The sequence below is a fragment of the Salvelinus fontinalis genome, chromosome 30 (genome assembly GCF_029448725.1).
Source record: "Salvelinus fontinalis isolate EN_2023a chromosome 30, ASM2944872v1, whole genome shotgun sequence".
Lineage (NCBI taxonomy): Eukaryota > Metazoa > Chordata > Actinopteri > Salmoniformes > Salmonidae > Salvelinus > Salvelinus fontinalis.
Window position 1 is genome coordinate 4,555,454 of NC_074694.1, and position 12,864 is coordinate 4,568,317.

The 12,864-nt window shown below is 52.3% G+C and overlaps 1 protein-coding gene across 1 annotated transcript in view; it reads right to left on the reverse strand.

Annotated features, from left to right (window-relative positions):
* Nucleotides 1-12,864, reverse strand: part of LOC129828439 (calpain-2 catalytic subunit-like) — a 33,036-nt gene that overhangs the window by 3,401 nt on the left and 16,771 nt on the right. Inside the window, exons 4-7 of the mRNA XM_055889486.1 lie at nt 10,014-10,147; nt 9,491-9,659; nt 8,019-8,102; nt 7,861-7,946 (exon numbers count right to left, since the gene is read on the reverse strand). Of these exons, the coding sequence (XP_055745461.1) occupies nt 7,861-7,946; nt 8,019-8,102; nt 9,491-9,659; nt 10,014-10,147 (473 nt within the window). The remainder of the gene's footprint in view (nt 1-7,860; nt 7,947-8,018; nt 8,103-9,490; nt 9,660-10,013; nt 10,148-12,864) is intronic.

The following is a 12,864-nucleotide window of genomic DNA, read 5'->3' on the forward strand; positions in this document are numbered from 1 at the left end:
CACTGTTCCTAGGCCGTCATTGTAAATAAGAATTTGTTCTTAACTGACTTGCCTGGTTTAATAAGGGTTACAATTTCTTTTTGCACTATTACAAACATGAAGCTGCGGTGTGGACACAGAAATTATCACAGCAAGTATTTCTATGGCAAACATCACATCACAGAGCAGAGCCATACTGCCCTACCAAGCAAAAAGGAAGTAACTGCTCATTTGGTCAAAAATTAGTTGTCATTTTTGCTACATTCAATACATGCCTAATCATGTGGACAAGTATCCTGCCTCTGTTTTGCAGAAAATGGGGGACATGTTAGCAGTAACTGCATAAAGTTACTGTGAAACCAAGGTAAATAGAAACCATTTTTCTCAGTTCCACGCAGTCCGCAGAGTGGTGGTCCTCCGTAGCTCAGCTGTCCTAACATAATTGCAAAAGGGTTTTCTAATGATCAATTAGCCTTTTAAAATGATAAACTTGGATTAGCTAACACAACGTGCCATTGGAACACAGGAGTGATGGTTGCTGATATTGTGCCTCTGTAGATATTCCCTAAAAAGATCTGCAGTTTCCAGCTACAATAGTCATTTCCAACATTAACAATGTCTACACTGTATTTCTGATCAATTTGATGTCATTTTAAGCCCTAACAGCATCTCAGCAGGCCTATGAGAGGGCTTTACCCTAACAGCATCCCAGCAGGCCTATGAGAGGGCTTTACCCTAACAGCATCCCAGCAGGCCTATGAGAGGGCTTTACCCTAACAGCATCCCAGCAGGCCTAGGAGAGGGCTTTACCCTAACAGCATCCCATCAGGCCTAGGAGAGGGCTTTACCCTAACAGCATCCCAGCAGACCTAGGAGAGGGCTTTACCCTAACAGCATCCCAGCAGGCCTAGGAGAGGGCTTTACCCTAACAGGATCCCAGCAGGCCTAGGAGAGGGCTTTACCCTAACAGCATCCCAGCAAGCCTAGGAGAGACCTTTACCCTAACAGCATCCCAGCAGGCCTAGGAGAGGGCTTTACCCTAACAGCATCCCAGCAGGCCTAGGAGAGGGCGTTACCCTAACAGCATCCCAGCAGGCCTAGAAGAGACCTTTACCCTAACAGCATCCCAGCAGGCCTAGAAGAGACCATTACCCTAACAGCCTCCCAGCAGGCCTAGGAGAGGGCTTTACCCTAACAGCATCCCAGCAGACCTAGGAGAGGGCTTTACCCTAACAGCCTCCCAGCAGGCCTAGGAGAGGGCTTTACCCTAACAGCATCCCAGCAGGCCTAGGAGAGGGTTTTACCCTAACAGCATCCCAGCAGGCCTAGGAGAGGGCTTTACCCTAACAGCATCCCAGCAGGCCTAGGAGAGGGCTTTACCCTAACAGCATCCCAGCAGGCCTAGGAGAGGGCTTTACCCTAACAGCATCCCAGCAGGCCTAGGATAGGGCTTTACCCTAACAGCATCCCAGCAGGCCTAGGAGAGGGCTTTACCCTAACAGCATCCCAGCAGGCCTAGGGGAGGGCTTTACCCTAACAGCATCCCAGCAGGCCTAGGAGGGGGCTTCACAATAACAGCATCCCAGCAGGCCTAGGAGAGGGCTTTACCCTAACAGCATCCCAGCAGGCCTAGGAGAGACCTTTACCCTAACAGCATCCCAGCAGGCCTAGGAGAGGGCTTTACCCTAACAGCATCCCAGCAGACCTAGGAGAGGGCTTTACCCTAACAGCATCCCAGCAGGCCTAGGAGAGGGCTTTACCCTAACAGCATCCCAGCAGGCCTAGGAGAGGGCTTTACCCTAACAGCATCCCAGCAGACCTAGGAGAGGGATTTACCATAACAGCATCCCAGCAGGCCTAGGAGAGGGCTTTACACTAACAGCAGACCTAGGAGAGGGCTTTACTCGAACAGCATCCCAGCAGGCCTAGGAGAGGGCTTTACCCGAACAGCATCCCAGCAGGCCTAGGAGAGGGCTTTACCCTAACAGAATCCCAGCAGACCTAGGAGAGGGCTTTACCCTAACAGCATCCCAGCAGGCCTAGGAGAGGGCGTTACCCTAACAGCATCCCAGCAGACCTAGGAGAGGGTGTTACCCTAACAGCAACCCAGCAGACCTAGGAGAGGGCTTTACCCTAACAGCATCCCAGCAGGCCTAGGAGAGGGCGTTACCCTAACAGCATCCCAGCAGGCCGAGGAGAGGGCTTTACCCTAACAGCATCCCAGCAGGCCTAGGAGAGGGCTTTACCCTAACAGCATCCCAGCAGGCCTAGGAGAGGGCTTTACCCTAACAGCATCCCAGCAGACCTAGGAGAGGGCTTTACCCTAACAGCAACCCAGCAGGCCGAGGAGAGGGCTTTACCCTAACAGCATCTCAGCAGGCCTATGAGAGGGCTTTACCCTAACAGCATCCCAGCAGGCCTATGAGAGGGCTTTACCCTAACAGCATCCCAGCAGGCCTATGAGAGGGCTTTACCCTAACAGCATCCCAGCAGGCCTAGGAGAGGGCTTTACCCTAACAGCAACCCAGCAGGCCGAGGAGAGGGCTTTACCCTAACAGCATCCCAGCAGGCCTAGGAGAGGGCTTTACCCTAACAGCATCCCAGCAGACCTAGGAGAGGGATTTACCCTAACAGCATCCCAGCAGGCCTAGGAGACGGCTTTACCCTAACAGCAGACCTAGGAGAGGGCTTTACCCGAACAGCATCCCAGCAGGCCTAGGAGAGGGCTTTACCCTAACAGCATCCCAGCAGACCTAGGAGAGGGCTTTACCCTAACAGCATCCCTAGGAGGGATTTACCCTAACAGAATCCCAGCAGACCTAGGAGAGGGCTTTACCCTAACAGCATCCCAGCAGGCCTAGGAGAGGGCGTTACCCTAACAGCATCCCAGCAGACCTAGGAGAGGGTGTTACCCTAACAGCATCCCAGCAGACCTAGGAGAGGGCTTTACCCTAACAGCATCCCAGCAGGCCTAGGAGAGGGGTTTACCCTAACAGCATCCCAGCAGGCCTAGGAGAGGGCTTTACCCTAACAGCATCCCAGTAGGCCTAGGAGGGCGTTACCCTAACAGCATCCCAGCAGGCCTAGGAGAGGGCTTTACCCTAACAGCATCCCAGCAGGCCTAGGAGAGGGCTTTACCCTAACAGAATCCCAGCAGACCTAGGAGAGGGCTTTACCCTAACAGAATCCCAGCAGACCTAGGAGAGGGCTTTACCCTAACAGCATCCCAGCAGGCCTAGGAGAGGGCGTTACCCTAACAGCATCCCAGCAGACCTAGGAGAGGGCTTTACCCTAACAGCATCCCAGCAGGCCTAGGAGAGGGCTTTACCCTAACAGCATCCCATCAGGCCTAGGAGAGGGCTTTACCCTAACAGGATCCCAGCAGGCCTAGGAGAGGGCTTTACCTTAACAGCATCCCAGCAAGCCTAGGAGAGGGCTTTACCCTAACAGCATCCCAGCAGGCCTAGGAGAGGGCTTTACCCTAACATCATCCCAGCAGGCCTAGGAGAGGGCTTTACCCTAACAGCATCCCAGCAGACCTAGGAGAGACCTTTACCCTAACAGCATCCCAGCAGGCCTAGGAGAGGGCGTTACCCTAACAGCATCCCAGCAGGCCTAGGAGAGGGCTTTACCCTAACAGCATCCTAGCAAGCCTAGGAGAGACCTTTACCCTAACAGCATCCCAGCAGGCCTAGGAGAGGGCTTTACCCTAACAGCATCCCAGTAGGCCTAGGAGGGCGTTACCCTAACAGCATCCCAGCAGGCCTAGGAGAGGGCTTTACCCTAACAGCATCCCAGCAGGCCTAGGAGAGGGCTTTACCCTAACAGAATCCCAGCAGACCTAGGAGAGGGCTTTACCCTAACAGAATCCCAGCAGACCTAGGAGAGGGCTTCACACTAACAGCATCCCAGCAGACCTAGGAGAGGGCTTTACCCTAACAGCATCCCAGCAGGCCTAGGAGAGGGCTTTACCCTAACAGCATCCCATCAGGCCTAGGAGAGGGCTTTACCCTAACAGGATCCCAGCAGGCCTAGGAGAGGGCTTTACCTTAACAGCATCCCAGCAGGCCTAGGAGAGGGCTTTACCCTAACAGCATCCCAGCAGGCCTAGGAGAGGGCTTTACCCTAACATCATCCCAGCAGGCCTAGGAGAGGGCTTTACCCTAACAGCATCCCAGCAGACCTAGGAGAGACCTTTACCCTAACAGCATCCCAGCAGGCCTAGGAGAGGGCGTTACCCTAACAGCATCCCAGCAGGCCTAGGAGAGGGCTTTACCCTAACAGCATCCCAGCAAGCCTAGGAGAGACCTTTACCCTAACAGCATCCCAGCAGGCCTAGGAGAGGGCTTTACCCTAACAGCATCCCAGCAGGCCTAGAAGAGACCTTTACCCTAACAGCATCCAAGCAGACCTAGGAGAGGGCTTTACCCTAACAGCATCCCAGCAGGCCTAGGAGAGGGCTTTACCCTAACAGCATCCCAGCAGGCCTAGAAGAGACCTTTACCCTAACAGCCTCCCAGCAGGCCTAGGAGAGGGCTTTACCCTAACAGCATCCCAGCAGACCTAGGAGAGGGCTTTACCCTAACAGCCTCCCAGCAGGCCTAGGAGAGGGCTTTACCCTAACAGCATCCCAGCAGGCCTAGGAGAGGGTTTTACCCTAACAGCATCCCAGCAGGCCTAGGAGAGGGCTTTACCCTAACAGCATCCCAGCAGGCCTAGGAGGGGGCTTCACAATAACAGCATCCCAGCAGGCCTAGGAGAGGGCTTTACCCTAACAGCATCCCAGCAGGCCTAGGAGAGGGCTTTACCCTAACAGCATCCCAGCAGGCCTAGGATAGGGCTTTACCCTAACAGCATCCCAGCAGGCCTAGGAGAGGGCTTTACCCTAACAGCATCCCAGCAGGCCTAGGATAGGGCTTTACCCTAACAGCATCCCAGCAGGCCTAGGATAGGGCTTTACCCTAACAGAATCCCAGAAGACCTAGGAGAGGGCTTTACCCTAACAGCATCCCAGCAGGCCTAGGAGAGGGCTTTACCCTAACAGCATCCCAGCAGGCCTAGGAGAGGGCTTTACCCTAACAGCATCCCAGCAGGCCTAGGAGAGGGCTTTACCCTAACAGCAACCCAGCAGGCCGAGGAGAGGGCTTTACCCTAACAGCATCCCAGCAGGCCTAGGAGAGGGCTTTACCCTAACAGCATCCTAGCAGACCTAGGAGAGGGATTTACCCTAACAGCATCCCAGCAGGCCTAGGAGAGGGCTTTACCCTAACAGCATCCCAGCAGACCTAGGAGAGGGATTTACCCTAACAGCATCCCAGCAGGCCTAGGAGAGGGCTTTACCCTAACAGCATCCCAGCAGGCCTAGGAGAGGGCTTTACCCTAACAGCAGACCTAGGAGAGGGCTTTACCCGAACAGCATCCCAGCAGGCCTAGGAGAGGGCTTTACCCTAACAGCATCCCAGCAGGCCTAGGAGAGGGCTTTACCCTAACAGCATCCCTAGGAGGGCTTTACCCTAACAGAATCCCAGCAGACCTAGAAGAGGGCTTTACCCTAACAGCATCCCAGCAGGCCTAGGAGAGGGCGTTACCCTAACAGCATCCCAGCAGGCCGAGGAGAGGGCTTTACCCTAACAGCATCCCAGCAGGCCTAGGAGAGGGCTTTACCCTAACAGCATCCCAGCAGACCTAGGAGAGGGCTTTACCCTAACAGCAACCCAGCAGGCCTAGGAGAGGGCTTTACCCTAACAGCATCTCAGCAGGCCTATGAGAGGGCTTTACCCTAACAGCATCCCAGCAGGCCTATGAGAGGGCTTTACCCTAACAGCATCCCAGCAGGCCTATGAGAGGGCTTTACCCTAACAGCATCCCAGCAGGCCTAGGAGAGGGCTTTACCCTAACAGTATCCCAGCAGGCCTAGGAGAGGGCTTTACCCTAACAGCAACCCAGCAGGCCGAGGAGAGGGCTTTACCCTAACAGCATCCCAGCAGGCCTAGGAGAGGGCTTTACCCTAACAGCATCCCAGCAGACCTAGGAGAGGGATTTACCCTAACAGCATCCCAGCAGGCCTAGGAGAGGGCTTTACCCTAACAGCATCCCAGCAGGCCTAGGAGAGGGCTTTACCCTAACAGCAGACCTAGGAGAGGGCTTTACCCGAACAGCATCCCAGCAGGCCTAGGAGAGGGCTTTACCCTAACAGCATCCCAGCAGGCCTAGGAGAGGGCTTTACCCTAACAGCATCCCTAGGAGGGCTTTACCCTAACAGAATCCCAGCAGACCTAGGAGAGGGCTTTACCCTAACAGCATCCCAACAGACCTAGGAGAGGGCTTTACCCTAACAGCATCCCAGCAGGCCTAGGAGAGGGTGTTACCCTAACAGCATCCCAGCAGACCTAGGAGAGGGCTTTACCCTAACAGCATCCCAGCAGGCCTAGGAGAGGGCTTTACCCTAACAACATCCCAGCAGGCCTAGGAGAGGGCTTTACCCTAACAGCATCCCAGCAGGCCTAGGAGAGGGCGTTACCCTAACAGCATCCCAGCAGGCCGATGAGAGGGCTTTACCCTCACAGCACCCCAGCAGACCTAGGAGAGGGCTTTACCCTAACAGCATCCCAGCAGGCCTAGGAGAGGGCTTTACCCTAACAGCACCCCAGCAGACCTAGGAGAGGGCTTTACCCTAACAGCATCCCAGCAGGCCTAGGAGAGGGCTTTACCCTAACAGCATCCCAGCAGGCCTAGGAGAGGGCTTTACCCTAACAGCATTCCAGCAGGCCTAGGAGAGGGCTTTACCCTAACAGCATCCCAGCAGGCCTAGGAGAGTGCTTTACCCTAACAGCATCCCAGCAGGCCTAGGAGAGGGCTTTACCCTAACAGCATCCCAGCAGACCTAGGAGAGACCTTTACCCTAACAGCATCCCAGCAGACCTAGGAGAGGGCTTTACCCTAACAGCATCCCAGCAGGCCTAGGAGAGGGCTTTACCCGAACAGCATCCCAGCAGGCCTAGCAGAGGGCTTTACCCTAACAGCATCCCAGCAGGCCTAGGAGAGGGCGTTACCCTAACAGCATCCCAGCAGGCCTAGGAGAGGGCGTTACCCTAACAGAATCCCAGCAGACCTAGGAGAGGGCTTTACCCTAACAGCATCCCAGCAGGCCTAGGAGAGGGCTTTACCCTAACAGCATCCCAGCAGGCCTAGGAGAGGGCTTTACCCTAACAGCATCCCAGCAGACCTAGGAGAGGGCTTTACCCTAACAGCATCCCAGCAGGCCTAGGAGAGGGCTTTACCCTAACAGCATCCCAGCAGGCCTAGGAGAGGGCTTTACCCTAACAGCATCCCAGCAGGCCTAGGAGAGGGCTTTACCCTAACAGCATCCCATTAGGCCTAGGAGAGGGCTTTACCCTAACAGCATCCCAGCAGGCCTAGGAGAGGGCTTTACCCTAACAGCATCCCAGCAGACCTAGGAGAGGGCGTTACCCTAACAGCATCCCAGCAGGCCTAGGAGAGGGCGTTACCCTAACAGTATCCCAGCAGGCCTAGGAGAGGGCGTTACCCTAACAGCATCCCAGCAGGCCTAGGAGAGGGCTTTACCCTAACAGCATCCCTAGGAGGGCTTTACCCTAACAGCATCCCAGCAGGCCTAGGAGAGGGCTTTACCCTAACAGCATCCCAGCAGGCCTAGGAGAGGGCTTTACCCTAACAGCATCCCAGCAGGCCTAGGAGAGGGTGTTACCCTAACAGCATCCCAGCAGGCCTAGGAGAGGGCTTTACCCTAACAGCATCCCAGCAGGCCTAGGAGAGGGCTTTACCCTAACAGCATCCCAGCAGGCCTAGGAGAGGGCGTTACCCTAACAGCATACCAGCAGGCCTAGGAGAGGGTTTACTCACTTGTCGCTCCAGGCTCCAGTCCACTCCACCTGTCCCCAGGGGTTACGCACCCTGACCAGCTGCAGGGAGTCTCCTCTGTACGACACCTAGATAAGGGATCAGTTTGAGCAAGGCGAGGCAAAGAAACGAGAACATATAACGAAGTAGTTCTATCTCACCAGTTCTGCTCCAGTTAGAGAGTAGGCATGACCCCTCACCAGCTTACTAGACGTGATGGCCTCCGAGTCAGCTAGGTTACTGATCTGTAAAGAAGAACAGAGAACACAGGGTAACTCCTTTACACTGGTGGAGAAAACACACAGTAACTCCTTTACATTAGTGGAAACTGGCCTATATGAACAGGGCCGAATGGAAATGTTTCCAACAGAAGAAATATTTAAAAACACATCTGCATGACCATGGCAGCCACTGAAAGAGAGAACACTTTGAGATTATGGGGAAAGTGTCAGACCAAAAAGGATAAAGACACAGAGCACCTGACAAGACTGAATCCAAACATTACACTGTTGATTTTACATTTACTCTACTTTTCACAGCATTTGTCAATAAAGAAATCTGAAAATACTCTGGACGCATTCAGTAACATAAGAATGTTAATTGAAATGTTGGAGTAGTAGTTTTTTCCCCGATTACAACGGTTTGAGTGTAGAGGACTAACTGGTGTCTCCAAGAGGTCACACACACACCTCTCCAAAGTGTTCACGGTTCCTTAGTCATTTCAATGGCTCAAGAAAAGAGTCTTCAACTATAAAAGGTACTTGTTGAGATCTCCTAGCTGTGCTGTTGAGGAACTAGAGCGAGGACACTTGTCGTTTTTTGTTTGGAACACAGCCCACACAATTACTATTGCTGTTTACGCAATCCAAAGAGTCAGTTGGGCATCATTTGAAAGCGTATTTTATTGTCAACATGGCTAGCGAAGTTATAAACTATGATCTTACAGTGCTGGGCTTTTCACGACGCACTTCACACAAACGGATTGTAATTGTGACGCACGTAGAATTGAGTCTTGAAGTGCATTCAACTGTCTGTTCCACTGCAAATGTTCTTCACAATAGGACAAACATAGGCTCATTGTGTTCAGGACAACCCAGGGTATACTAACACGTCATCCTCGTTAACTGTGGATCACGCCTAGGGATGAATAAACCATACTGTAAATGAGTTTAAATATGGAAATGTGAAGTCAACATTTGCTTGTATTTATTATAATCCTCGATGTCTGATTTTTCAAAATACATCCACTCCTCTGGATTTACTGTATTTCCCCCTCACTCAGACAACAGATGTTCAACAGTTTCCCAGAGCTGGAGGGATGAGGGGACCTCTCGTCACAGCACAGTGCACTAGTTCAGAACAGCTGTCAGTCAAAACACATACAGACCTGTCAAGTGGAGAAACTGAGCTCTGACGTCATGTATAGCATGTTACTCTACAGCCACTGTGTTCCAACTTAGGTGCGTAGTAATGACAGAATCTGCCATTTTCAACCTGTGTGTGTGTGTGTGTGTGTGTGTGTGTGTGTGTGTGTGTGTGTGTGTGTGTGTGTGTGTGTGTGTGTGTGTGTGTGTGTGTGTGTGTGTGTGTGTGTGTGTGTGTGTGTGTGTGTGTGTGTGTGTGTGTGCCGTACATCGATAGAGCAGCCTAGCAGGGAGCCTCTGCTCAGAGCTTTCCTGATGATCTTGAAGAGTTTCGGTCCAGCGTTCCTCAATTCATGGACCTCAGCGATGCCCCCGGTGAAGTCCTCAAAACCCTCAGTGGTAGAGCCTCCGGAGAGAGCCTCATAGCATCCATTCAGCCTGGGGGGGAGAAAGAGAGAGAGACAGGGTCAGCAACAGTCCCTTGGAGCTGGTTTCAGGGTTAAGTGTCTTGCTCAAGGGCACAACGGCAGGACATTATATACCTGGGATCTGAAACAAGCGGCCCTCCAGTTACCAATTCAGATCCCACTTTATAGCTCACGGAAACTAAATTCAAACCGGCTACTGAAGAGTTTCCCAAACTCGGTCCTGGGGGCCGTTTTGGTTCATGCCCTAGCACTACACAGCTGATTGGGGGGGGGGGGGGACCGAGTTTGGGAAACCCTGGGCAACAGCACTGCAAGGATATCTGCCACCAGCCATCAATTCTACTCTTCAGACGATGTCCCTTACTTGGCGTAGGCCTTCTCCAGCAGGGCGCTCCAGAACTCAGAGCCCTGGGCCGAGTGAACAAACAGCAGCTCTCCAACTCTGGTGGGCAGCCGGTCATCAACCACCACGTCCACCCACTCACCAAACTGCCAGAACTGAAGAGGACCACATCACACTCTGCACAGATGGTTTGTGAGTCCCCAGGGATCTCACTCTGCACAGCTGGTTTGTGAGTCCCCAGGGATCTCACTCTGCACAGTTGGTTTGTGAGTCCCCAGGGATCTCACTCTGCACAGTTGGTTTGTGAGTCCCCAGGGATCTCACTCTGCACAGATGGTTTGTGAGTCCCCAGGGATCTCACTCTGCACAGATGGTTTGTGAGCCCCGAATGTCTCTTTTTCATACAGTGAACATTACAATTGCAGAGATGTATCAGCATGTCAACCAGGGTTGGGCTCAATTCAGAATGCCTCAAATCCCATGTCGGAATGCCTCAAATCCCATGTCGGAATGCCTCAAATCCCATGTCGGAATGCCTCAAATCCCATGTCGGAATGCCTCAAATCCCATGTCGGAATGCCTCAAATCCCATGTCGGAATGCCTCAAATCCCATGTCGGAATGCCTCAAATCCCATGTCGGAATGCCTCAAATCCCATGTCGGAATGTTTTATTTGAAGCAAAGCAAATTGTATTGAATTCAGTGAAATTCAAATGCCTCTATTCTATATTAGGTGTAGTCTTAACATATATACATATTGTATCAACATCAAACACATCAAATCAAATGTTATTAGTCACATGCTTAGTAAACAACAGGTGTAAATTAACAATAAACTCTTACTTACAGGACCTCAACAATGCAGAGAGAATTTTTTGGAGGGAAAATTTGAAAAATAACGGGGAATAAATACACACCGAGTAGCGATAACTTGTCTATATACAGTACACGGGGTACCAGGAACAAGTCAATGTGCAGGGGTACAAGGTAATGGAGGTAGATATGTACATATAGACCAGGATAAAGTGACTAGGCAACAGGATAGATAATAAACAGTAGCAGCAGTGTATGTGATGAGTCAAAAAGTGTCAATGCTGATGGTTAAACAGATAACGAATAGCTACCCAGACTAATTATTTAGCAGTGTTATGGCTTGGGGGGGGGGGGGGGGGTAGAAGCTGTTCAGGGTCCTGTTGGTTCCAGACTTGGTGAATCGGTGCCACTTGCAGTGCGGTAGCAGAGAGAACAGTATGACTTGGGTGGTTGTAGTCTCCTTCCTCTGACACCGCCTGGTATAGAGGTCCTGGATGGCAGAGAGCTCGGCTCCAGCGATGTACGGCGACGTATATACTACCCTCTGTAGTGCCTTGCCGTCGGACACAAACAGTGATGCAGCCAGTCAAGATGCTCTCGATGGTGCAGCTGTAGAACTTTGAGGATCTGAGGGCCAAATCTTTTCAGCCTCTTGAGGGGGGGGAAGAGAAGTTGTCGTGACCCTCTTTACGAATGTGTTGATGTGTGTAGACCATGATACAGTAGCTCCTTAGTGTTGTGGACACCGAGGAAGCTCTCGACCTGTTCAACAACAGCCTCGTCGATGAGGATGGGGGCGTGCTCGGCCCTCCGTTTCCTGTAGTCCACGACCAGATCCTTTGTCTTGCCGACGTTGAGGGAGAGGTTGTTGTCCTGGCACCGCATTGTCCGTTCTCTGACCTCTCCGTAAGCTGTCTCACCACCATCGTGTCATCTGCAAACTTAAATGATGGTTGTGGAGACTTGCGCGGCCACTCAGTTGTGGGAACAGGGAGTACAGGAGGGGACTTAGCAGGCATCCTTGAGGGGCCCCTGTGTTCAGGGTTAGCGTGGTGGATCGGTTGTTACCTACCCTTACCACCTGGGGGCGGCCTGTCAGAAGGTCTTGGTTCCAGTTGCAGAGGGAGGTGTTTAGTCCCAGGGTCCTTAGCTTAGTGATGAGCTTTGAGGGCACTATGGTGTTGAACGCTGAGCTGTAGTCAATGAACAGCATTCTCACATACAGTGAATTCGGAAAGTATTCAGACCTTGACTTTTTCCAGATTTTGTTACCTTACAACCTTATTAAAAATGTATGGCAAAAAAAAATATTCCCCCATCAATCTACACACAACACCCCAAGGGACAAAGCACAAACAGGTTGACATGTCTCCGAATGTATTAAAAATAAAAAAAATAAAAAACAGGCCTCCCGGGAGGCGCAGTGCTAGCTGTGCCCCCAGAGACTCTGGGTTGGAGCCCAGGCTCTGTCGCAGCCGGCCGTTACCGGGAGGTCCATGGGGTGACGCACATTTGGCCTAGCGTCTTCCGGGTTAGGGAGGGTTTGGCCGACAGGGATATCCTTGTCTCATCGCGCACTAGCGACTCCTGTGGCGGGCCGGGTGCAGTGCACGCTGACCAGGTCGCCAGGTGTACGGTGTTTCCTCCGACACATTGGTGCGGCTTCCGGGTTGGATGTGCGTTGTGTCAAGAAGCAGTGTGGCTTGGTTGGGTTGTGTTTCGGAGGCTCTCAACCGTCGCCTCTCCCGAGTCCGTATGGGAGCTGCAGTGATGAGACAAGACTATAACTACTACAAATTGGGGAGAAAAAAGGGGGGGGGGGGGGTGATATAAATATATATAGAAAAACAGAAATATCACATTTACATAAGTATTCAGACCCTTTTCTCAGTACTTTGTTGAAGCACCTTTGACAGTGATTAAAGACTTGAGTCTTCTTGGGTATGATTCTCCAATTCTTCTCTGCAGATCAAGCTCTGTCAGGTTGGATGGGGAGCGTCGCTGCACAGCTATTTTCAGGTCTCTCCAGAGATGTTCGATCGGGTTGAAGTCCGGGCTC